We start from the raw sequence: 26,146 nt of genomic DNA on the forward strand, positions 1-26,146 counted from the left end.
GAACACATATTGAGGACAATGAAGAGGTGATTCACACAGTGAAGTTCTGGCTTTGCCATCAGGACAAGGATTGGTACCAACGGGGCATACATGCCCTGTTTTCGCACTGGAGGAAGGCCATAGAATGGGATGGAGACGACATGGAAAAACAGAGTGTGTAGACAGAACACCATTCTTTCATGTGTGTAATTCTCATTATGTTCAATAAAAAACTGTTGAAGAAAATAAATGCAGAGCATTACTTTCTGAGCAACCCTTATAAAATACAGTGTTGTGTAAATCTTTGAGCAAACACCATCCCACAGTCATTTACACTTTCAGCTTCTAGATGATTAAGACTAGTGCTACAGATGATTAAGACTATTGCTACGGAGTATGAGACTGCAAAATCGGTATAATTCCTATGTAGTAGAATTTAATTATTTACTTAATTATTCGCTTATTTTTGTATTCAACTAATTTTACTTTTTATTATTCCTTCCTAATACCACCTTACCCCGATCCCTCTTCTCACTACTCCATATTTCCTCCTCTTTACTTCAATACATTGATTGCATTCATCTCTCTACATTTTATTTTATCTTTGTCCTTCAATCGAACTGTACTACTTATTATTTCCCTGCTATCATCTTTGAATTACAGGTGACAGAACACTGACCAGTTTACTATTGTTGACATCCTGCTCTCTCTAATGTTACTGCTTCATCTGGGTTTCCCTTTGTTCTGAAAACAAGAGAAGTCCCTCTTACCATAGGATCTGAGCAAACTGCAAGATCCCTATCTCCCTCCCACCTCCTATTTTTGGCCTTTCCTAATCAATCCCTCTTTCCCCCATGGAGAATGACGCATATGTTCAAAAATGTTACTTAACGTGTTTCTACTGGTAATGGTGGTGGTGGTGGTGGTGGTGGTGGTGGTGGTAGAAGAAGAAGAAGAAGAAGAAGAAGAAGAAGAAGAAATAGTCATCCTGAAGGTTTGTACCAACCAGCCTTTCTTTACCAACAATCTCAATTCTTTCCACCTAACCCTCTTTTCTTCCCTGATGATGGAAACCTTCATTCTGATAGCATTGCCACCAGCTTTTGTTATATTTATCAGGCTACCAGTACTTAGTACAGAAATTATTTCTATTATTAATTTTGTTGTATTTTCATTTTGAAGATTCTGTTCTTTATTGCTATTAAAATTATTCACCTACATCAAAATATTAAATGTGTTCCTATTTCCAATATTTTGCTTTCCGCATATTCACAATTAATGATATAAATGTGCACACACTAAGAATAATAAATAACAGATAACAGACTTACTATGAAATAAGGTAGACATATGCAATTACAGCAGCCAGCAACGAAAGGAATGTCAAAATAAGAAATACTGTCTGCGTCTGTGATGCTCTCCATGATCGACTTGCAGGCTGACAGTTATATAATGTTCCAATCTGTTGAAAATACATTATAAACAGTAAGTATAAATTACATACCATATTTATGGGAAATCATGCACTGGAAAAAATTACAAAATAATATTTTTATCTGCTTCAAATTTTATGTTGTGAAGTCATCATGAAAAGAAGCTGCTTTAACAATACAAAAACAATTTAAATAGCTTTGCTAATTTGAGGACTATTTGAACCTGGCCAAATAAGGGAAAGACAAACAACCTGGCACATTAAAACCATATGCTGGACCAATACTCAAACTCGGGACCTTTGCCTTTTGTTGGCAAGTGCTCTACCAACTGAGCTACCCAAGCACGACTCGCGACCTGTCCTCACATCTTCAATTCTGCCAGTACCTCATCTCCTACTTTCCAAACAAAGACTGATTGGTACATGATACCTTCTGACCAAAACCAATGACCGAGCAAGGTGGTGCAATGGTTAGCACATTGGACTCACACTTGGGAGGATGATGATTCAAATCCCGATCCAGCCATCCATGAAGTCTCTATGTAACTTATGGCAAGTGCTGGAATAGCTCATTTGCAAACTGTACAGCATATTTCCTTCCCTATCTCTCTCTAATCCATGTTTGTGCCCATCTCTCTCAACCTCATTGTCGACAGGACGTTAAGCTCTAATCTTCTTTTCTTCCTTTCAAAACTAAGGGAAAATAATTTTCAACCTTGTCTCCCCAAGTTTGTATTACCATCCAACTGTGACCCTCCCAACCACTCCCATGCATTTCTCAATCTACATCTACATGTACACTCTGCAACCACCATGAAGTGCATGGCAGGTGCTTTGTCCCATGGTACCAGTTATTAGGATTCTTCCCATTCCATTCACACATGGAGGGCAGGAAGAATGTCTGATTGAATGCTTCTGTGCATGCAATAATTATTCTAATCTTATCCTCACAATCCATACTTGAGTGATATGTATGGGCTTGTAGTGTAGTCCAAGAGTCATCATTTAAAGTTGGTTCTTGAAGCTTTGTTACTAGACTTTCTCAGGCCAGTTTGCAACTGTCTTCAATTGTCTTCCTGTTCAGTTCCTTCAGTACCTCTATGACACTCTCCCATGGACCAAACAGACATGTGGCCATTCATGCTGTCCTCCACTATATATGTTCAGTATCCCTTGTTAGTCTTATTTGGTATAGGTCCCACACACTTGAGCAATATTATAGAATGGGTCATATGAGTGCTCTGTAAGTAGGCACCTTTGTACACTGATTGCACTTCCCCTGTACTCTACAAATAAATTTAATTCTACCACCTGCTTTACCCACAACTGAGCCTATGTGATCATTCCATTTCACATCCCTATACAGTGTTACACTCAGGTATTTGTATGAGTCAGTCAATTCCAACAGTGACTCACTGATATTCTAGTCATAGGATACTACGTTTTTTCATTTTGTGAAGTGCAAAATTTTACATTTCTGAATATTTAAAGCAAGTTAGCAATCAATGTGCCCCTTTCAAATCTTACCAAGATCTGACTAAATATTTATCCAAGTTCTTTCAGATAGCATTTCATTACAGATTACTGAATCATCTGCAAAAAGCCAGAGGTTAGTATTAATATTCTTTGCAACATCACTAATATACAGCATGAACAGCAAATGTCCCAACACACTTCCCTGGGGCACACCCAAAGTTACTTCTGCATCTGATGATGACTCTCCATCCAAGATAACATGCTGCATCCTCCCTTTCAAAAAGTCCTCGACCCAGTCACAAATTTCACTTGATATCCCATTTGATCATAGTTTTGACAATAAGTGTAGGTGTGGTACTGAGTCAAATGCTTTTTGGAAATAAAAACATGCTGCATTTACCTGACTGCCTTGATCCAAAGCTTTCAGTATGTCTTGTGAGGAAAATGTGAGCTGGGTTCCACATAATCAATGTTTTCGAAATCCACACTTGCTGGCATTGAGGATGTTATTCTGTTGATAGTACCTCATTGTGTTTGAGCTCAGAATATGTTCTAAGATTCTACAATGAATTGATGTCAAGGATATTGGATGACAGTTTTGTGGATCACTTCTACTACAATATTTGTGACCTGGACTTTTTTTCCAAGAACTGGAAATGGTTTTTTGTTTGAGTGATCTTTGATTGATTATAGTTAAAAGACGGGCTAACTCAGCCGCAAATTCAGAGCAGAAGCTGATAAGGATTGCACCAGGCCATGAAGATTTGTTCAGTTTTAATGATTTAAACTGTTTCTTAACACCATTGACACTAATACTTATTTCATTCATCTTTTCAGTGGTACAAGAGTTACACTGGGGCAATTCTCCTGAGTGTTCATTTGTAAAGGAATTTTGAAAACAGAGTTAAGCATTTAAGGTTTTATTTTGCTACACTCCATTTCAGTTCCTCATTCACTAGGGACTGGACATCAACTTTGGTGCTACTGACAGTCTTTCCGTATGGCCAGAATTTCTTTGTGTTTTGTGAAATATCATTTGAAAATATTTTGCTATGGTAGTCATTGAAGGAATCATGCACTGCTCTCTTCATAGCCAAATGTGTTTTATTCTACATCTCTCCATCTATGGTCCTGTACTTTGTTTTACACATATTATGCAGTAATCTCTGTTGCTTTAGAAGTTTCTTTAAACATGAGTTTGTGGCACAACTTGACAAGAAGAAGGGCCCGGTTGGTAGGACATGTTCTGAGGCATCAAGGGATCACAAATTTAGCATTGGAGGGCAGTGTGGAGGGTAAAAATCGTAGAGGGAGACCAAGAGATGAATACATTAAGCAGATTCAGAAGGATGTAGGTTGCAGTAAGTACTGCGAGATGAAGAAGCTTGCACAGGATAGAGTAGCATGGAGAGCTGCATCAAACCAGTCTCAGGACTGAAGACAACAACAACAATTCCTCCCATTATCAACTGTTGTACTGAGTATATATGTATCCAGTGCAGGGTCAATTATTCTTTTAAACTGGCCTCTCCTCCCTTTCCGAGGTCAATTCTCAATACCACAAGCCTCTCAATAGAGGTAAGAGCACCCATCTGCAATCTTATAACATACCATGACTTGATAATCCTTCCTCAACATAAAAATTGTATTGATAAACCACAGTGATCATCTGGCAGAAGGACTCTGCCAAATGTCTCACTCGTTGCCTTAGAAGACCTACCACAGTGATTCCATTCCTGGAGTCCAGTGTAAACTCAAATCCCTACTAAAATCCTTAATCTCATGCCAAGAACCTCTACCACAAATTTACCTCTTTCTTAACCCCACCTCCAACAGCACATTCAACTTCTATATTTTTCCTAATATCCACAAACCTAAATGCCATACAAGCCTCATAGCAGCTGGTTACCACACTCTGCAAGAAATAATCTCCTGCCTAATTTATTTACACCTCCAACTCATTGCCTGCAACCTAATTTTACATATCTACAATGTCTACCACTATTTTCATCACCTCTTTACCATCTCTGCTCCTTTAATGCCTTGCTCCCTGCAAATCACTGTTGATATCTCTCCCTAAACACTAACATCCTCCATGACCATGTCTTTGCCACCAGCTAGCACCACCTCGTCCAAAGTACTTCAGTGAGTTTACAACATGATATCTCACCCTCTATCTCTCATAATAAACAAATCATTTGAGGAAGGTTACTTCCCTAATCTTTTAAAATATATAGAAGTAATATCAAAGGTTCAAGAGATGACGTTAAATTATCACCACATTTCTACACCCCCAACCACATTAAAAATATTTGAAAAAAAAAATGCTGCTTCACATATTCAAAGCTTCATCACAAAGTGTGACATCATTTCAAATAACCAATATGGCTTCCAACAAGGTAAAAGCACAGCAGATACCATGAATGACTTTATTGAAAAATTACTTCATCATTAGTTAGGAAAAGAATTCTGTGTTCTTACTAACAGATTCAACTCTGTAAACTGTGCCCTGCTGCTTTTTATATTCAACAGAAAAAAAATGGAATAAGGAATATTGCTTTAAAATGTTTTGAATCACATCCCATGGAGTAGAAAAAAAGGGTAATAACACATCAAATGCACCAGATTACTTCTCAGTGTGGCAAACAGTGTCGCAAGGTGTTCCTCAAGGCTCAGTCATTGGGTTAATTTTATTCCTGTTCTATAGAACTGACTTGCCTTTCAATACAAATACTCATCTAACCTTGTTCGCCGATGATACATTTGCCCTAATTGAAAATGCTGACAATATATCACAGTGTGTCATGAATACATTAAGTAGCTTGGAAACATGGTGCAGTCTAAACACATTAATGTTAAACATACCAAACACCCATCCCATAAGTTTTAAAACCAACCAGTCAAAAACTGAAAAAAATCTGTATTTTTCATAATAATCAAAAAATGGAAGAATTTAAATGTCAAATTCCTAGGAATAAACTTAGATAGAAATTTGAAGTGGAAAATATTGCAATTGAAATTTTAGTCAGTGCCTCATAATGATAAGAGGAAAGTAGCATACTATAGCTATTTTGAATTTGTTATTAGATATGGAATAATTTTTTGGGGAAACTCAGGAAACTTTTCACAAATCGTAAAGCTGCAAAAAAAGAATCATTCATAACACATGCACTGTAAAGCAAAGGGAACCATGTAAAACATTATTTAAAGACCTAAAAATATTAACTGTGCCATCTTTATACATCTTTGAGGTGATTCTTTTCCTATGCAGGAGAGCTGATCTATTCACAAAAAATCATTTTGAATACCTGCACATTACAAGACAAAGAAAACTTTACACTCATCTCACATTGCTTAAAATTGTGTGCTCACACTCCTCAATATATAGGTTGTGACATAAGGAATATGAAGCTAAATATTTTATAAAGCAAGTTACACAATTTTCTAATTGAAAGGTGCTACTGCTCAGTGGGAAATTTCATGAAGGACGAAGTGATACTTTGAGGTGGACCCTTAAAATGAAGTAAATATTCATGCTGGTTATGATGGATGCAAATTCCGAAGTAGCATTAGAAAAAACCATGTACTGTATAAATTCTTCAATAAGTAATACTGTAAGTTTGACATATTTTAAATAAGTAAATTCTTCAACAAGGAATACTGTTAAGTTTCACAAAATTTTTAAGTTAGTAAATTGTAGTCTTGACATGTCTTCTGTGCATCAGACTTATGTTCTGAAATTCTGTACATTATGATATGAATAAAACACATTTCACATGCCTTGCTGACTACAAAACCCCCATCTACCTCCTAACACATGTGTCCGACTGTATCCTTACCTATAACTATTTATGCTTCAAGTGGAAGACCTGCATAAAAATTCTGCAGCACTGCCATGGTCACCCACATGTTGCCCTTATGCACTGATCTGTTTATGGGCCCCCTAGAGGAACCCTTATTTGTAAGACCTGACATTGTCAGGTGAAAGAGATACAGCAATCTGTATTATTTGTTAAGAATTTTAATAGCCTTGATTTTAATAAAAATAAAATTAGTTTCCTTGATTACCAGTTCTGATTAATTAACAATAATCTTCAGAACTTTGAAAATAAACAGAAAATTGTCTTTCAGTTAATGTGAGCACACACTCTTTAAAACAATTAAAAATCAGTAAAACATAAAAATAATAAAAGGAGTAAAAAAAACTGCCATACTTAATCAAGATTCTGTATCTAAGTACACTGCTGGCATAATGTCTCACCTATAGCAATAAATAGGAAATTGCCTCTCACTTAAAATGAAAACTTAACAGTCTGTAAGATTGTTTGGTTGATTGATTTGGGGGAAGCGACCGAACAGTGAGGTCATCGGTTCCGTCGGATTAGGGAAGGATGAGGAAGAAAGTCGGTCATGCACTAAAGGAACCATCTCAGTGGTGGTGGTGATAGTTAGTGTTTAACGTCCCGTCGACAACGAGGTCATTAGAGACGGAGCGCAAGCTCGGGTTAGGGAAGGAGTGGGAAGGAAATTGGCTGTGCCCTTTGAAAGGAACCATCCCGGCAGTTGCCTGAAATGATTTAGGGAAATCACGGAAAACCTAAATCAGGATGGCTGGAGACGGGATTGAACCGTCATCCTCCCGAATGCGAGTCCAGTGTGCTAACCACTGCGCCACCTCACTCGGTGAACCATCCCAGCATTTGCCTGAAGTGGTTTAGGGAAATCACATAAAACTTAAATCAGGATGGTCCGATGCAATCTTGAACTGACGTCCTCCCAAATTCAACTCCAGTGTGCTACCCACTGCGCCACCTCACTCGGTAATCTGTAAGGTCATACATCATTTATGAAGGTATCGCCTACTAAGGAATCTGTATGTAAGATGCTTGGCTGTTAGCTTTTAAACCCATCAGAAGACTAACCTCTATGCAAGCTTGTGGTTTGCCAGTACAAATGACTGATAGGCAGCACAAAAGTACATATAAAAACAATTTTAAGACACAAATATAATAATTATTAATATTATGATAACATTTCTAAAAAAAAATTGAGACAAGTATGAAATCATATATGAAAATTCTAATCACAATATAAAATTCATAACAGCAGCATCAAGGATACATTAGAACATATATTAATTAATAAATGCTAGCATTAAAAGAAAGGTTAGAAAGAAATTGTAATTTCTAAATTATAAATTAAATGAAAACTCATAACAAGAGTGCTTCAATCCAATATTAAAATTGTTGTTAAAGACCAATGGTCGGCCACTATGATTGAGATGCCATCTCCCAGTAGGTGCGTGTAGTGGAGCCGATGTCAATTGCATGATCACAATTGGCTCTTGGAAGGTGGCAGTTCTATACTGGCAGTCCTCCGTGTGGAACACATTCAAAATTCATTCCTTGGCACACATCAGTGCTTTTGAAACACCAGGCTTCCCCTGTTTAAAGTAGGTCATCAAAAATATTAAAATAGTTAATGTTGTCTGTGCCAAAATGTTGCCTTAATAGCCAGTGGTTCATGTGAGTGGAGATGAACAACAGAGGGGGCTAAGTCCAAGCACCATGGTGAGTGATTAAACACTTCCCAATGAAAACACAGCAGAAATGGCCTCATTGTCTCTGCATCATGCGGCCAAGAATTGTCATGAAGAAGGAAATGAATGGCTGTTCTGTTAAGTGAGGTAGCACGAAATCAGATGAAACCTCTGAGCACTCACTCATATTTGGCAAGAGAGACTACTGTTCTATGCATCTTTACATGCTTACTGCATGTTCAGAACCGAAAAGAGTGACATAATGTGATCGACAGGCACACCTACAGACACTTCCCAACACATCTATGTGAAGCTTCACTGGATTCTCATTATAGGTTCCATTTCGTAACTTGTCTGACCTTGGTTTCTGAAGAGTCCTCAAGTAAATGTGCAGTTTGTTGATGCTACACTATTCGGATGCAAACATAAAGCAGGCAAACCAAAACTACACCATTTCATTCTTTGAGTCAAGTTACAAAAAGTGCAGTAAGTTCCAGGAGAGAGAATGTCATCTCTGAGAAAGTGCTACTAGGAGCTAGCTGCCTGAAAAGAAATCTGTATTTCTTTTTCCTTTAGTGGCTGGCAAAATCACATGAACATGAAATGGGACATGCTGATGACAATGTTTAAAGAAAAAGATGCCAATCAGTCAGTTCATCATCAAACAGTGTAAATGTATTGGAGAAAATATGACAATGTGTCTGGATTAAAGGGATACTAGAAAGAGAAGTGCTACAATGCTACAGCCTCACATCTATAAATTGCAATCTGCATGGATAATGATTGAAAAATTAAACTCTAGAGGGAATAGGAGTTTGCTTTTGAGTCAAATTCATCAAGATTATGAAGTACAATGGTCAGCAAGGGCTGCAGTCAATGAAGAAAGGAAATTTACTACACATAATTAACACATTGATGGAAACACTAAAGAAGTATGATATTGAACTAAACCAAGGTCAGTCAGAAGTAAGAACAACATTCAAGAGTGAAAAACTGTAGGAAATCTTTATAAAAAACAAGGCTCTGGTAAAACTGTGACTGTTTTCAGTACTTCAGTAGTCTTCGGCAGTAAATTAGATCACATGGAGAAGAAGAGCAATGTGCAGTACGAAGGGAACTTAGTGTCTAATGTGCGAAATGCCTGTAATTCACTACAAGTAGGGTTCATAATTCCTCAGGTTTTCTATATCTGGAGAAAAATACTCTTCACTTGGCCTCACTGAAAAATGAGATTTTTTAGGAATGGATGATAAGTGTAAACTATGGGAGCCAGTGTTGATGTATCTCCTTCAGCAAACAGCGAAAAAGGGGCACATTGTAACCAACAGTGCAAACAAGGTGTTTAGTTTTTGTGGCACACTGGCAGCATTGCTGCCAAGAATGGTTAATTACACCAGTTTTCCTGCTCCTAAGACAACTATTGATAGTTAGAAGACCTTCTTGGAAGGCAAATGACCATGTGAATGACACCATGATTTGTCACTGCATGCATGGCTGCTGGTCACCTTCCCTGAATGAGAAGTGTGTGGAGGCTTTTGTAGTGGCCTGGACTGTGATCTCAGGAAAGTATACTAGAACCACAGACCTTGCCATTGGTGGGGTGGCTTATATGCCTCAGCAATTCAGACAGCAGTGCCGTAGGCACAACCACAAATGTATGGTTTCTGAGGAGGGCCTGCGGCCTTTCCAGTAGTTACAAGGGCAACAATATGGGGGATAGACTGATCTGGCCTTGTAACATCCACCAAAAAGCCTTGCTGTGCTGGTACTGCGAATAGCTGAAACCAAGGCGTAATTTTTCCCCGAGTGCATGCAGCTCTACTGTACAGTTAAATAATGATGGTGCCCTCTTGGTTAAAATATTTTGGAGGTAAAATAGTCCCCAATCAGATCTCCAGGTGGGGACTACTCAGGAGGACGTTGTCATCAGGAGGGAAAAAAACAACTGGCATTCTAGGGATCAGAAAATGGAATGTTAGATCCCTTAACCAGACAGGTAGGTTAGAAAATTTGTAAAGGGAAATGGATGAGTTGCAGTTACATATAGTGGGAATTAATGAAATTCCGTGGCAGGAGGAGTAGGACCTCTTGTCAGTTGAATAAAGGTCTATAAATACAAAGTCAAATAGGGGTAATGCAGGAGTCAGTTTGGCAGGTTGATTTGGGTGAGGGGACCAAACAGAGAGGTCATTGGTCCCATCAGATCAGGGAAGGGCAGGAAAGGAAGTTAGCCCTGCCCTTTCAAAGGAACCACACTGGCATTTGCCTGAAGTGATTTAGGGAAATCACGGAAAACCTAAATCAAGATGACCGTCCTCTCCAGTGCAGGTCCAGTGTGCTAACAATCGTGCCACCTGGTCCAGTGTGCTAACAACCATGCCACCTCGCTCGGTCAGGAGTGGGTTTAATAATTAATAAGAAAATAGGAATGCAGATAAGCTGCTATGAACAGAATATTGAATGCATTATCACAGCCAAGGTAGATAAAAAGTCCACACCTACCACAGAAGTGCAATGTCTATATGCCAAATAGCTATGCAGATGGTAAAGAGAATGAAGAAATGTATGATGTGATAAAAGAAATTATTCAGATAGTTAAAGGAGATGAAAATTTAATTGTGATGGAGGACTGGAATTCAATATTAGGAAAAGGAAGAGAAGGAAAAATAGAACGTGAATATGAACTGGGGAAAGGAATGAAAGAGGAAGCCACCTGATAGAATTTTACATAGAGCATAATTTAATCATCACTAATACTTGGTTTAAGAACCATGAAAGAAGGTTGTATATGTGGAAGAGACCTCGGGTCAGTGGTAGGTTCCAGATTGATTATACACTCCTGGAAATGGAAAAAAGAACACATTGACACCGGTGTGTCAGACCCACCATACTTGCTCCGGACACTGCGAGAGGGCTGTACAAGCAATGATCACACGCACGGCACAGCGGACACACCAGAAACCGCGGTGTTGGCCGTCGAATGGCGCTAGCTGCGCAGCATTTGTGCACCGCCGCCGTCAGTGTCAGCCAGTTTGCCGTGGCATACGGAGCTCCATCGCAGTCTTTAACACTGGTAGCATGCCGCGACAGCGTGGACGTGAACTATATGTGCAGTTGACGGACTTTGAGCGAGGGCGTATAGTGGGCATGCGGGAGGCCGGGTGGACGTACCGCCGAATTGCTCAACACGTGGGGCGTGAGGTCTCCACAGTACATCGATGTTGTCGCCAGTGGTCGGCAGAAGGTGCACGTGCCCGTCGACCTGGGACCGGACCGCAGCGACGCACGGATGCACGCCAAGACCGTAGGATCCTACGCAGTGTCGTAGGGGACCGCACCGCCACTTCCCAGCAAATTAGGGACACTGTTGCTCCTGGGGTATCGGCGAGGACCATTCGCAACCGTCTCCATGAAGCTGGGCTATGGTCCCGCACACCGTTAGGCCGTCTTCCGCTCACGCCCCAACATCGTGCAGCCCGCCTCCAGTGGTGTTGCGACAGGCGTGAATGGAGGGACGAATGGAGACGTGTCGTCTTCAGCGATGAGAGTCGCTTCTGCCTTGGTGCCAATGATGGTCGTATGCGTGTTTGGCGCCGTGCAGGTGAGTGCCACAATCAGGACTGCATACGACTGAGGCACACAGGGCCAACACCCGGCATCATGGTGTGGCGAGCGATCTCCTACACTGGCCGTACACCACTGGTGATCGTCGAGGGGACACTGAATAGTGCACAGTACATCCAAACCGTCATCGAACCCATCGTTCTACCATTCCTAGACCGGCAAGGGAACTTGCTGTTCCAACAGGACAATGCACGTCCGCATGTATCCCGTGCCACCCAACGTGCTCTAGAAGGTGTAAGTCAACTACCCTGGCCAGCAAGATCTCCGGATCTGTCCCCCATTGAGCATGTTTGGGACTGGATGAAGCGTCGTCTCACGCGGTCTGCACGTCCAGCACGAACGCTGGTCCAACTGAGGCGCCAGGTGGAAATGGCATGGCAAGCCGTTCCACAGGACTACATCCAGCATCTCTACGATCGTCTCCATGGGAGAATAGCAGCCTGCATTGCTGCGAAAGGTGGATATACACTGTACTAGTGCCGACATTGTGCATGCTCTGTTGCCTGTGTCTATGTGCCTGTGGTTCTGTCAGTGTGATCATGTGATGTATCTGACCCCAGGAATGTGTCAATAAAGTTTCCCCTTCCTGGGACAATGAATTCACGGTGTTCTTATTTCAATTTCCAGGAGTGTATAATAGTAAGACTGAGATTTCAGGATCAGATTTTAAGCTGCAAGAAATTTCCAGGGGCAGATGTGGACTCTGACAGCAATTTATTGTTTATGAACTGTAGATTAAAATAGAAGAAACTGGAGAAATGTTGGAAGTTATGGAGATGAGACCTGGACAAACTGAAAGAACCAGAGGTTGTTGAGAGTTTCAGAGGGAGCATCAGACAAAAGTTGACTACAAAAGGGGAAATGAATATTTTAGAAGACAAATGGATAGCTTTAAAAAATTAAATAGTGAAGGCAGCAGAGGATTAAATAGGTAAAAAGACAAAGCCTGCAAGAAATCCCTGGATAACGCAAGAGATATTGAATTTAACTGATGAAAGAAGAAAATTTAAAAATGCAGCAAATAAATCAGGTGAAGAGGAATACAAATGGTTAAAAAATGAGACTGACAGGAAATGCAAAACGGCTAAGCAGGAATGGCTACAGGACAAATGTAAGGATTTACAAGAATACTTCACAATGGGAAAGACAGATATGGCCTACAGAAAAATTACAGAAGCCTTTCTGGAAGAGAGAAGCAGCAGTATGTATAACAAAGGTCCAGAAGGAAAACCAGTCCTAAGCAAAGAAGGAAAAGCTGAAAGGTGGAAGGAGTATACAGAGCATCTATTCAAGGGAAATGAACTTGAAGGCAATATTATTGAAAGGGAAGTGGATGTAGATGAAGATGAGATGGGAGATATGATACTGCGAGAAGAATTTGACAAATCTCTATAAGATCTAAGTCGAAACAAGGCCCCGGGAGTAGACAATGTTCTGTCAGAACTACTGATAGCCTTGGGAGAGCCAGCCATGACAAAACTCTTCCATCTGGTTTGCAAGATGTACAAGACAGGAGAAATACCCTCAGGATTCAAGAAGAATGTAGTAACTCCAATTCCAAAGAAAGCAGTTGCTAACAGGTGTGACAATTAGCGAACTATCAGTTTAGTAAGTCATAGGTGCAAAAAGCTAACATGAATTCTTTACAGAAGCATGGAAAAACTGGTAGAAGCTGACCTTGGAGAACATCAGTTTGGATTCCACAGAAATGTAGGAACACACGAGGCAATATTGACCCTATGACTTATCTTAGAAGATAGGCTAAGGAAAGACAAACCTATGTTTACAGCATTTGTAGACAGAGAAAGCTTTCGATAATGTTGACTGAAATGCTCTCTTTCAAATTCTGAAGGTATCAGTGGTGAAATACAGGGAGCAAAATGCTGTTTACCACTTATACAGAAACCAGATGGCAGTTAGAGTCAAGGGGGCATGAAAGGGAAGCAGTGGTTGAGAAGGAAGTGAGAAAGTGTTGTAACCTATCGCCAGTGTTATTAAACATGTATGTTGAACAAGCAGTAAAAGAAACCAAAATAAATTTGGAGTGGGAATTAAAGTTCAGGGAGAAGAAACAAAAACTTTGAGGTTTGCCAATGACACTGTAATTCTGTCAGACACAGCAAGGGACTTGGAGGAGCAGTTGAATGGGATGGACATTGTCTTGAAAGGAGGATATAGGATGAACATCAACAAAAGTAAGACAAGAGTAACGGAATGTAGGCAAATTAAATCAGGTGATGCTAAGGGAGTTAGATTAGGAAACAAGACACTTAAAGGAGTAGAGGAGTTGTGCTATTTGCGCAGCAGAATAACTGAAGATGGCCAAAGGAGAGAGGGTATAAAATGTAGACTGGCAATCTCAAGAAAGACATTTCTGAATAAGAGAAAGTCGTTAAAATTGAATATAGATTTAAGTTTTAGGAAGTCTTTCCTGAAGGTATTTGTCTGAAGTTTAGCCATGTATGGAAGTGAAACATGAAAAATAAACAGTGTAGACAAAAAGAGAATAGTAGCTTCCAAAATGTGGTGCTACGGAAGAATGTTGAAGATTAGAAGGGTCAATCATGTAACTAATGAGGTGGTACTAATAGAATAGGGTAAAAAAGAAATTTGTAGCACAACTTGACCAAAAGAAGGGATCAGTTGATACGACACATTCTATAGACATTAAGGGATCACCAGTTTAGTACTAGAGGGAAGTGTGGGTGATAAAAGCCATAGAGGGAGACCAAGAGGTGAATACAGCAAGTGGATTTAGAAGGATGTAGGCTGCAGTAGTTATTGGAGATGAAGAGGCTCAGACAGGATAGACTAGCATGAAGAGCTGCATCGAACCAGTAGTCAGACTGAAGACCATAAAAACAGTAGTTCTGATTGAACGCGCATTACCCATTGAGTATTAGTTCATGAGAATTTTTCTGTTTACTATAAATTTCTAATTCTTACAGTAAATATATCCAAAAAGAAAGATGATGAAACTTACCAAACAAAAGCGCTGGCAGGTCGATAGACACACAAACAAACACAAACATACACACAAAATTCTAGCTTTCGCAACCAATGGTTGCCTCATCAGGAAAGAGGGAAGGAGAAGGAAAGACAAAAGGATATGGGTTTTAAGGGAGAGGGTAAGGAGTCATTCCAATCCCGGGAGCGGAAAGACTTACCTTAGGGGGAAAAAAGGACAGGTATACACTCGCACACACACACATATCCATCCACACATACACAGACACAAGCAGACATTTGTAAAGGCCAACAGTAAAGTACATAGGATGTAGTCTGCAGCACTTCCATATTATAGTTAATATCTTACACCAAATGCCACTCTGCAGTGATGTGTACGCCGAAAGCTATCTTATTCAGGAATGTGTGGGCTCTGTAATATGTCTGGCTGACCAACAAAATATAGGCCACAGTCATTTCATTTAACTTTCTGTACTCCTGAACTAAGAAATATGTCTAATTGAGGAGCAATTTTATGTTGAAGATTTGATTTTAAAGTGTTTGTAGTTTGGTACTCTATCTTTATGTCAGTTTTCCAAACGCACTGCTCAACTTTCCATAACATTTGGCAGGTATGTGCCCTGGAAACATATTTTTTCGCCTTTTCTTTATCGTTCTTGGTCATTGTCTCGTTATTAGCAATTTGTGGGAGTTTCCCTTTTTTAATTTTATTATGAATATGAGATACATTGACTGTTTTGTATGCATTAGCTACTGCAGTCTGTTTTAAAATTTCTCTGTCTCTGTTGACTTCATTCTGCCGCAATGGTGACTACACATGCCTATTGGGAGGTGGCACCTCAACCACAGTGGATGGCCATTGGCCTGTAAAACACTGAGGACTGGGCAGCTTGTGTGGAGTTCAACTGGCTGATACTGAACTTTCTCTTTATTTTTCTGAATTTTATAAAGTGGTTTCTACTGCACAGAACATAAGTCAGTTTACTGTATGTGAAAGCAGGGTCTTTATTCTACGAAATGGTGTGAAGAAGCATAGATTTACATTGGCAACCCTGTTTTCCATACCGAAATGAAAACATGTTGTATTCACAACAAGGAAAAAAAGTTTTTTTGTTTCCCAAATGCAGATAGAATTCCACGTTATTGCTACTAAAAATGAAGCAGTTTGAAAATGTAGGTTTTTGTTGAAAATTACTTTGCTATAATTTCCTTAGTATGAAAAATTCTGAAGCATTTTGGTAAACAATATTCTATGTAACAGTTTTCACGAAAGCAACTGGTATGTTCTCTTGCCACTTTTTACGATCTTATCTTGATTTGTTCTACAAATATCTTACATTTCCTCTGATGCCATTTTAGTACTTCTGTAGCTAGAATTGATTTAAGATGTCTTCCACTGAGTCTCTTTATAGGTGAACGGTTTTGAGCAGAAGGTGATCCAACAAGACCTCCATTGTTCACCAATGTTGTAGCCAATTTGGTAACAAATTCAACAAGATATCTGTTAGTAGGCCTTGACTTTTTATAGAAAACATAGGAATTTACAATCATAATCATGAAAATATTAAAAAAAACTTTCTTTCACCACTTTATTAGCACCCTCTCAAAAGGATAGCAGCCCATTAGCTGGTCACTGCGATCCTCACCAACCTTGTTTTTATTGCAATCCAGAATACAGGCAGGATTCATCTTCCCTATCATTCCTAATTTTGTTCAGACATTGACATTGGATGCAGTCATTTTGTGTTTTATCATCAAAAGAAATACATTCCTAGCCACTGTCCACTTCACAAACAGCAAATGGACTCATCTACAAAACAAAAGCTGCGAACTGTACCTCTGTATGTGATGAGTCTCTCTAACATTAATCTAGGAACAGATTACCTTCCAACGAATGTCACTTTAAATTAAATGACTAATTTTATAGAACAATTACTGATGAACTATCCAGAACTCAAACAACTGTTAGGTTCAGAACATGTGTTCCCCTAACTAAACAACGTGTACCAACCACAGACATTTAAGTTTCAATAAAATATTTATTGCCCATTAAATTCGCACTAAATGGTAAAAATCAGCGATCTAAACAGTTTCTCACAAAAATACCAAGTCCTTCTGAACACAAACCAAAAAAATAATCAGAGTTCCAACAGTAATTCTAAGTACCATTGAAGTCATGCCAAAATATTTCTATCACCGAAACAGGTGTGACCAAGTTAGCATCCATAAACTTTCAACCACCTCCAGTACCAAATAATTATAACTGCCCTCCAAAACAGTCTATCTCGGACAGACCTTGAGCAATATGGCTGCCATCCTTATAAAGGTTTGGTTCATGATCTTCATGATTACGGCACCCTAAGCTAGTAAAGGGCATGCATTGACATCACATAATGATCTAATGAGATCACCAATCTTTTACACAACTTATTATCCATTAATTTAAACAGAAATATGAATGTGCCATAGGCTGAATGTTGAAATTCTACACAAGATTCATATCCTACAATAAACTGTAGAAGCCATAGTTTGCTTGCAAATTAACTTTAAGCATTTACAACTTTGAATTTACAATGCTGTAGTTTATGTAACCCATGTACCTTTAACAATTATCATACAAACATCAACAGTACTTTATTTTCGTTGTAAATTGGCTCATCTTTCCATTCCATAGCCAGATTTTACGCATTTCTATCCAGTTTCAACTTATGGGCAGAACTATTCAAATTTAACTATAAAAAATAATTATAAACCTTAAAATCCAAATAGTGGGATGGTGTAAATTAATGTCTGTCAACATGGAGAATTGCCATGCTAAATGTGTGTCTTGTTTTCAATCAAAAGAGATGGTTATTAAATTAAATGTCCAATTGAATGTTGTCAACAGAATAAATAATAAAGTTATAAAATATGAAGATAACTCCATCGATATGTGCTACAATATGTGAGCTCAATTTCTTGTTGCGATAAATAGTTTTGAAGTTATAAATTATTTAGTGAATAATATTGAATCTAATCTACTTGGCACTGTATCTCTCCACAGACTCAATTCCCTGGACATATCTGTATATCATTGGAATTGTATAGACACACTCTTTCAAGTGACATCTTGTGCTCATGTGAACAGCAAGATTTGTGCTGCATGTGCACAAATGTGAGCAATACTTTAATACTTCACAACCGTCAAAAGCTTGCTCATGTCGCTACCAGGTCCAGTGTTCTTTGTCAAAGAGCATGTGGACAGACTTCTTGGTGACCATGCGGTCAGCGGCTATCACAGCTTTTGACAGAGCAGAAGATGCCCTCAGCCAGTGGTCACAGGCAACATGCTTGCCTGCCGCCTTCTTCTTCACTCATGTCATGCATGCACATAATTCAAATGCTGCACCCAAACCAACTGAATTGAAATGCACAGGTCTACCTTGTCCTGTAAAAAAGTTCATCTTTTTTCAGCTTGTGGGAATTAGAACTGTTTCACAGTACGGTACTGGAAGGCCATCTTGAAAATAAGCACAGTGTGTGTAGCAGACAATAACTGATGCCCTCTACACTGCGTGTTACCCTGTGAGGCACAGCGTGTGGCAGCAAGGGGAACGTGAATGCTGCAAAGCAAGTAACAGACAGTTTTCCTTGTATTCCTTTCCTGCCCCACCAATATGAGCGACAGGTGCTATCATCTGCGTTTTTTTTTTTTTTTTTTTTGTGACATAAGACAAATGTAGAATACATTTATGAAGCTGAGAAACAACAAGTGTAGGTCCTACATTGCTCCTCCTTTGGAGTATAACCCATGCAATATTAGAGCTATGTCATCATCTCCGAAGTGTTGACAACAATTTAATATTAGATTAAAACATTCTTCTGATCAGTATTAATATCATTTGAAATACAGATATTACATTTCTTGGTTTTAATCTTTGTTTTAATAGCTACCATCTGATAATTAATATTTTTCTTATGTACTACTGACACAGCTATTGTGGATTTTATATTTATATTGTGATTGCCATTTTCATGTACATCTTTGTGCTTTTTTTTTTTTTAATAAATTATATCTTGATGCTAATAATTACTTCTATTGGTTTCCTAAAATTGTCACTCTGCATACTTGTGTGCCACCTGTCAGGCATTACTGGCAAACCATAGTGGATTTGAGCAGCTTGCACATAAGTCATGCTTTTATGACCAACTTTTTACTATAGGTTTGTAACACTTAGTACTTACATGCAGATTCCTTAGCAAGCATGGTACATTTTTAACTATCTTAATGTTTTAACACTTTTGTCTTAGAGATTGTTAAGTTTTTACATTGACTGAAAACCAATTTTCTGTTCATTTTCATAGATCTGAAGACGATTATTAATCAATTGAAACTAGTAATCAGCAAACTGTAATTTTATTTTTTACTGTGATCAAGACTTAAAATATTTAACGAAACTTTATTAGTCGACCCAGAATGCAAGACACTTTCTCTGGTTCAGGTTCATTGATGATATCTTCGTGAACTGGACCAAGTGTCAAGACACACTATCTTCTACCAGTCACAGCTTTAAAACCTTTTCTCTGTCCATTTCATACTGTCCTGCTCAGTTCAGCATTCTGCCTTCTGGATGCTGACCAACAAATTTCCAGCGGCTCTGTAAAAACTTTCATCCATATAAAGCACACCAACAGTATATCTATTTCAATAGCTGTCATCTGTTCCATGTTAAAAATTCTCTAATGTATCATCCAGCCATCCAAGGACAATCTGCTGTAATGATCAATCCCTTTCCTAGTAGGGAGAAAGTTTTATTAATGCATTCACAGCGAGCACAATCTCCAAACCTGGACCCCAAACAAATCTCATAAGTCATATTCACGTATGCTCCTAATTCTCCAACAAATACATGCACTAATCAGCTAGTAAGGAGCCTACTCCAACTTCAAATCCAACCCCAGCCTCCCACCCATTCTCTCGCACACAGTTATCCAATACACCTTGGACTGAAACAGCATAACCTCACTTTTCATCACACTCAAAATGAGGAATATCCTTCCAAAAGTCCTTCACTCCTCACTCCTACTATCACTAACCACACAAACCAGGAAATGACAAGATTTGGGTATAACACAAAGGTTCAGCAAACCGAAACCCATAAGGGGATCTAACAGTAGCCAGATGGAATCCGCAAGTACACTAACAATGCAGTATCAATGGAACAGCCTTGAAAGTATTCGACAGTGTCAAAACTGAACCGCTAGTGACTGTCACTGGGTAGTGTACGTCAATGACATCAGTGTTGTTTTAAAGTATGGATGTATGCTGACATGTAGCAAAGAAACATCGCAACAAATTCATAAGACAGCATTCTTGTCACAGCACAAGGGAGACTTACAGTAATAAAACCTAATTTTATTAACTGAAGTAACAAACATTTGCTGGTGTTTATACATAAATGCTAAGGTTTCCAGTTCCATCCCTAAGGTATGCCTATAGACACATTATGGGTTAACCTGTTGGCTGCTGTCCCTACTATGGGTGCTCACAATTGCTAATTTCCAGTATTTTTTAGTAACATTTACCTGAACATGTATCTTAAAGTAATATGAGAACCAACAAAAAATATAGCTCAGCAATATGCATTAGAACAGTACATGTATCTTATTTGTCTGAAATATTTCAACAGTTTAATAAATTTCTCTTTGTAATCACAAACATTAAAACTGCAATCAAGAAAAATACAATTTATTAATAATTTCAGAACACAAAAATAAAATAGAGAATTAATATTATTTCAAGCAAAGTCAAAATGGAGAGATGACTTACTTTCTTAATGTAGAATGTAATAAACATTTTTATTGTTACAACAAGAGGAAGAAGTGGGCTGTAGAAAAAGCCTACAAAAACTAAAGTCTCATTGTATATGAGATTCAAGGTGTTTCGTGTAATGTCAAACTCTGGTGGAGCAATTTTGATACACGAACTCCTGTAAAAGAATAATATTTCTTAAAACAGATAATTGTCAAGTTGATTTAGAAAAACACAAATGTAAAATTTTATTTAGAATTAATAATTATCTAATACCGATGACAAACATCAAATGGATCATACCTAATCTGACCCTTAAATCAAACACAATATGTTTTCTTATGTTACACTATCAGAAATGGCAATGAAACTCAGTTTTGCAGTGATCAGTGATAGGAATGCTTATTATTCATTAATGCCAGTATTTCTGTGTCAGGTATCAGGAATACAGTGGTGCTCCTGTATAAGCTATACATTCCACAACTAAGGTGTCATTATCAACAAAATGTCAAAATTCATATAAATTATTTTAATATTTTAAATTAATAGAAAATCCAAGAGAGACCATAATTAAGTATGTGTTTGTAGGTCACTACTCATGAAATAGGAGAGTTTTGTAATTATATCAAATTCTTGTTTTATTTTTTCTTTTCTTTTCTTTTCTTTACACAGCCAATGATATCCAGGTTACTGCTATGGTGTTTAGGATTTCTGCAGCAGTCATTAAGATTTTCTAGTTTAAAGTGTGAATTTGATTTTTTAAAATAAAGAATAAGTTTCAGGAGGAAAAAAAATCTCCTGAAATTAGATACAGTAACTGTGTAGCCATAAGGCTTTCACACGACACAATTACCATAATTTTAAATTACAGTTCTCTGTTGATCAAGAGGATGGATGGAGGGATGATCTGACAAAATGTAGTTTTTCATTTGCATCTCAGTTGCATCTCAGGGCTCCTGACAACAGGGTCAAAAACTTGAAGGTACACACAAATACTCACAGTAAAGGTGATCATATCTTCAGACCAGCAGATAGCACACTTGGCTACACAATTATGTTTTCCATCACCTACAATTATTAACCAAGTCAGAAATAAGAGCAAGTGTAACAACTTACATTCCAATACTGAATGAAATGCAGACCATTAACATACCAGTGATTAAAAAATTAGAGAATGATAAGAAGCAATCTCACAAAAATAAAAATCAAACCCAGAAGAAGAATGTATAAAAATAGAAAGTGACACTGGAGAATAGGGGCAGCATCGAAAGAGAAAAGAAAACAAATACAAGATGAAACACATACTAATAAGACTGAAGGAAACTGAAGAGGCAGGAGGTTAGCAAACATAAAAAGGGAGAAGAAATTAACATAGCATTGTTTAAGACGAAAAGTAACAACTAGATACATATTATATGCCCAATTTTCTTTACTGAGATTAAAGTCACTGAGGCTGAAAAGGAGAGCACCAAAAGACACTCAGGGCGAAAGAAAGAAGCTCTCTCTCTCTTTCACTGTTGTCTTTGCCTCTCACTATTTTTACTAGGAGGATTTGATGGTCACATCTCCATTATCTCACTACTCCTCTCCACCAAATTCTGAACCTCTCCCTTCCTTTTATAAGATCTTATTCAAGTTCCTAGACTATTTACTATGGTCACATCCAACCTTTTAGTGAAACATACTTTCCTTCTTAACAGTATCTACACACAATATCTCTGCATACTCTATCAGTATCTAACTATCACCATTTTGTCCAGTTGCTTAAAAAATTTTCTGTTTTTTTTCTCCTATTAGCAGATTAATTATCGAAACATTTACTGAGATTTAAATTTTACTTTTATTTTGTGCACTTTATTAACTCTTGTCTATTTCAATGTTTAGATTAGTAGTTATCAATTATTCAGTGAACAAATCACTCATAATAAATGTTATAAGCAGCTAAAAACCCACATCAATTGACAACAGATGACTACAAGGTCTTAACTTCTGAATTTTATAGTCTCTTTCAACACCAGCTTGGTGTTACTATGATTACTGACAACAGTAATGAGGATTTGTAAGATAATCAATATATGATTTACAAGTATTTACAACTGTCTACTTTTTCAGGTTAATGTGATTGTAGTCCTTATGAGATTAATGCCAATTATTCAGTTGTGATCTATACACCAACAAAGTGATCTGTTTCCCTCAAAGGACAATGTGTATATTGGAATAACAGAGGGTCAATATTCCAAAGGCCCTCTCGAATATAAATTTTTGGGTTCTTCTGCATAGAGAAGAATAGAGTGAACTGTAAGTGCAAATTTTTATCTGGGTCCTGTCACTGAAATCTCCTCTTCAAGCATATGGATTTAAAGTAAGGAATTAAATAATACATATATTACAGTTAATTTAAAAGTGAATTAAAACTTACACGCAAGACGAGCAACTGCATTATGAAAGAACTTACCTGCCCACTTTCTTAAGAAGGAATTCTATAAGGAAACTTCCTAGTGTTGAAATGAAAAAGTCCAAAATAACAAGACGATAAAGCTCCTGTCCTAAAGATGTCTCCCAGCACTGAAACAAACAAATAATTGTGTTAGACAAGTTAGGTTACTGCAAAAATAGAGGTTTATGTGATAGTTAGTTTCTAGTAACAGAATATTGGACTGTTTCTCAGACCAAGAAGGAAAAAAAATACAACATGGGTGATTTAAGATGGACCACAACAGTTGTTTTTTAGAAACGTAAAACAAACAAAAATTAAAAATCTAATTTTCTACATTATTGTTACTAACGTGAATAGTGGTAGAACTAAAGGATATGTAGGAGGGATAGTTCACAGCTGTGTAACTTACTGAAGCAGGTGGTGTGGAATATGGAAAGTGCGTATGCACATATGCGAGGAGATGGAGAAGGATTGACAGCATTAATCATGTCGTGCTGAGCATCAAGTTCTGCTGACTAGGTCATCGAATATGTCCTTTGGTGGTTGGCATTGATATAAGAGAACAATAGTTTAAATTTCATGACCACATAAAACTTCTTGCAGTAGTTTCACTTCAGTATCACATGGTTGTTTCCACATGTCAACTTGGCTCTGGTAAGGCAGAAAAACGAAAGTGATTGAAAAGTTCTCGGAATCACCACAAGAGGTCAACACTAGTGCAACATGTTTTCATTGGACTGTTGCTTGTAAACACATCAGTGATCCTGGAAGAGAGCTGTGGCGGTGACATGGCTCTGTTGTTGTTCCCGTGTAATGATTTGCGAAGATGGAAAAATCCAGATACAAGCAGTTATTAAGAACTTTGTAAAGAAAGGTATGAAAGAAAAGGACATTCATGCTGATTTCCAGAATACACTGGGGGACTCTGCTCATTCATACTCAACTGTTGCCAAGTGGACAAATGAATTTAAATTTGGTTGGAACAGCTCATATGATGATGTGCGCAGTGGTTGACCAAGAGGTGTCACTACTACAGAAATTGTTGCAAAAGTGCACAAAATGGTCATGGAGGACTGCCAATTGAAAGTGAGTGAAATTTCTCACACTTGCCAGATGTCATCGGAAAGGGTATATCACATTTTTACTACAGCATTAGAAATGAAAAAATTATCCACAAGATGGGTGCCGCGACTCTTGACACTGGATTGAAAATGTGTGTCATCGCCAAGGCAAAATTACACAAACTAAGGTATGAATTGTTGCCACATTTGCCTTATTCACCTGATATGTCTCTGCCAGACTTCCATCTCTTCCCAAAACTGAAAATTTTTCTTGGTGGACGAAGATTGACTTCAAACAAATAATTGATAGCCAGAGTTGATAACTATGAGGGTTGAAACTTAAATAGTGGCAACTATTTATTCACAACTGATACAAAAGCGTTACATGTTTGCACCTGTTGCTGTCCTTCATAGTAGTTACCAGCGTTGTGTAGAACCCGTTGCCAGCACTGTGGAAGGCATAGTATACCGTTAGCAGAGCCTGTTCTGTTGATGCTGTGAATGGAGCTGTCTACTGCCTGTCGAATCTCTGGAACATTTCCATTAGGTCATGCAGAACCCGTTGTGATGCAATTTTTTGCGTGCCCAGGAGTTCCTTCAGATTGTGAAGCACAGTCATATGTGCTAATCCGGCTTCGTGGGCGAGCTCACGAATCGTATGGCATTGACCACTGTCCACGAACATGGCAACAGCATGCACTACTACTTCAGAGACGCTAGGACAACCTGCCCGATGCATGTCTGCCTTAGTTTGCCAACCTTCGTTGAAGGCCTTTACCCAATGTGCCACTGTTCTGTGCAGCAATGCTGATTCCCCGCACACCTCTTGAAGACCTAGATGACACTGTCGTGCTTTATGACCTCTGGCACATTCAATACTGATCCAACTTCGTTGTTTCTGTTTCGAAAATATAGTGATACCATTATGTTAGACCACTTGCTCAAAGTGACTGTGTTTCCTTCGATTGTGTGCAGGCCAGTGACGTGGGACGGGCGCGTCCATTTGATCAGAGGTTGGAGCGTCATTAGACCAAGTGCATTAATCTACAAGGAGACTAAATAAAAAAAAGTTTTAGTGATGTAAGTACTTTTTTCTATTCTGTTCCGAGAACTTTTCAAATCGTCCTCGTACCTTTGGTGAGACTGCAATAGGATGTGTTGGATGGATGTATTGGACAAGTCTTTCTTCTACTTGTGTGGCAAGGGGTCGACAGTGCGAATGGTATCGTGATGAATCAGAAAATTTTGTAGAACACACATAAAAGACTGTTGTGATTGGTAGCAGTTCTGGGTGACTTTCCCAAAATGTATCCTTTTTCCTAGACCTCTCCAGTCCTTTCCTTTTCCTTTGCCCTTCTTTCTTCCCATTCAACCCTTCTGCCCAAAGAAGGAGCCACTGGCTCGGAAAGCTTGCCAATCACAACAGTCTTATGTGTGTGTTCTGCCACTGCTTGGTGAGCAGATTTTTCATCTATCCAATTAAATAATTTCATCAATAATTGATTGTTTTCATTGTTATAGAAAATTTTGTAGGTTGGACACAGAACATAATTTCACTTGGAAAGGGTAGGGAGGATTTTAAATGGCATTTATGTGTTTTGAGGCATGATCAGAGGCACCCAATACAATGAAGGGAGGTGTGGTTCAAATGTTTCCATTCACGGTAGTAATGTGTGACTACAGGAAAGCTGGGTGCTATGTTGTGACTGGTTAGTATTGTATCAAGCAAATATGAATTTTATTAATGTCATAAACACAGATAACATGGTTGTAATCCTTTCAGCACCAAGATCAGAGCAAAAGTCTGACAACAAGGAAACAAAGTAGTGCCCAAACAATC

At 38.4% G+C, this 26,146-nt stretch overlaps 1 protein-coding gene across 4 annotated transcripts in view; it reads right to left on the reverse strand.

The window, feature by feature from the left end:
* LOC124777486 (transmembrane channel-like protein 5) overlaps window positions 1-26,146 on the reverse strand; it is a 283,578-nt gene that overhangs the window by 40,686 nt on the left and 216,746 nt on the right. For all 4 annotated transcript variants that reach the window (XM_047252924.1, XM_047252923.1, XM_047252925.1 and 1 more), the window contains exons 12-14: window positions 23,264-23,373; window positions 20,827-20,986; window positions 1,311-1,441 (exon numbers count right to left, since the gene is read on the reverse strand). In XM_047252924.1, the coding sequence (XP_047108880.1) occupies window positions 1,311-1,441; window positions 20,827-20,986; window positions 23,264-23,373 (401 nt within the window). The remainder of the gene's footprint in view (window positions 1-1,310; window positions 1,442-20,826; window positions 20,987-23,263; window positions 23,374-26,146) is intronic.

This window comes from Schistocerca piceifrons, chromosome 2, assembly GCF_021461385.2.
Source record: "Schistocerca piceifrons isolate TAMUIC-IGC-003096 chromosome 2, iqSchPice1.1, whole genome shotgun sequence".
Lineage (NCBI taxonomy): Eukaryota > Metazoa > Arthropoda > Insecta > Orthoptera > Acrididae > Schistocerca > Schistocerca piceifrons.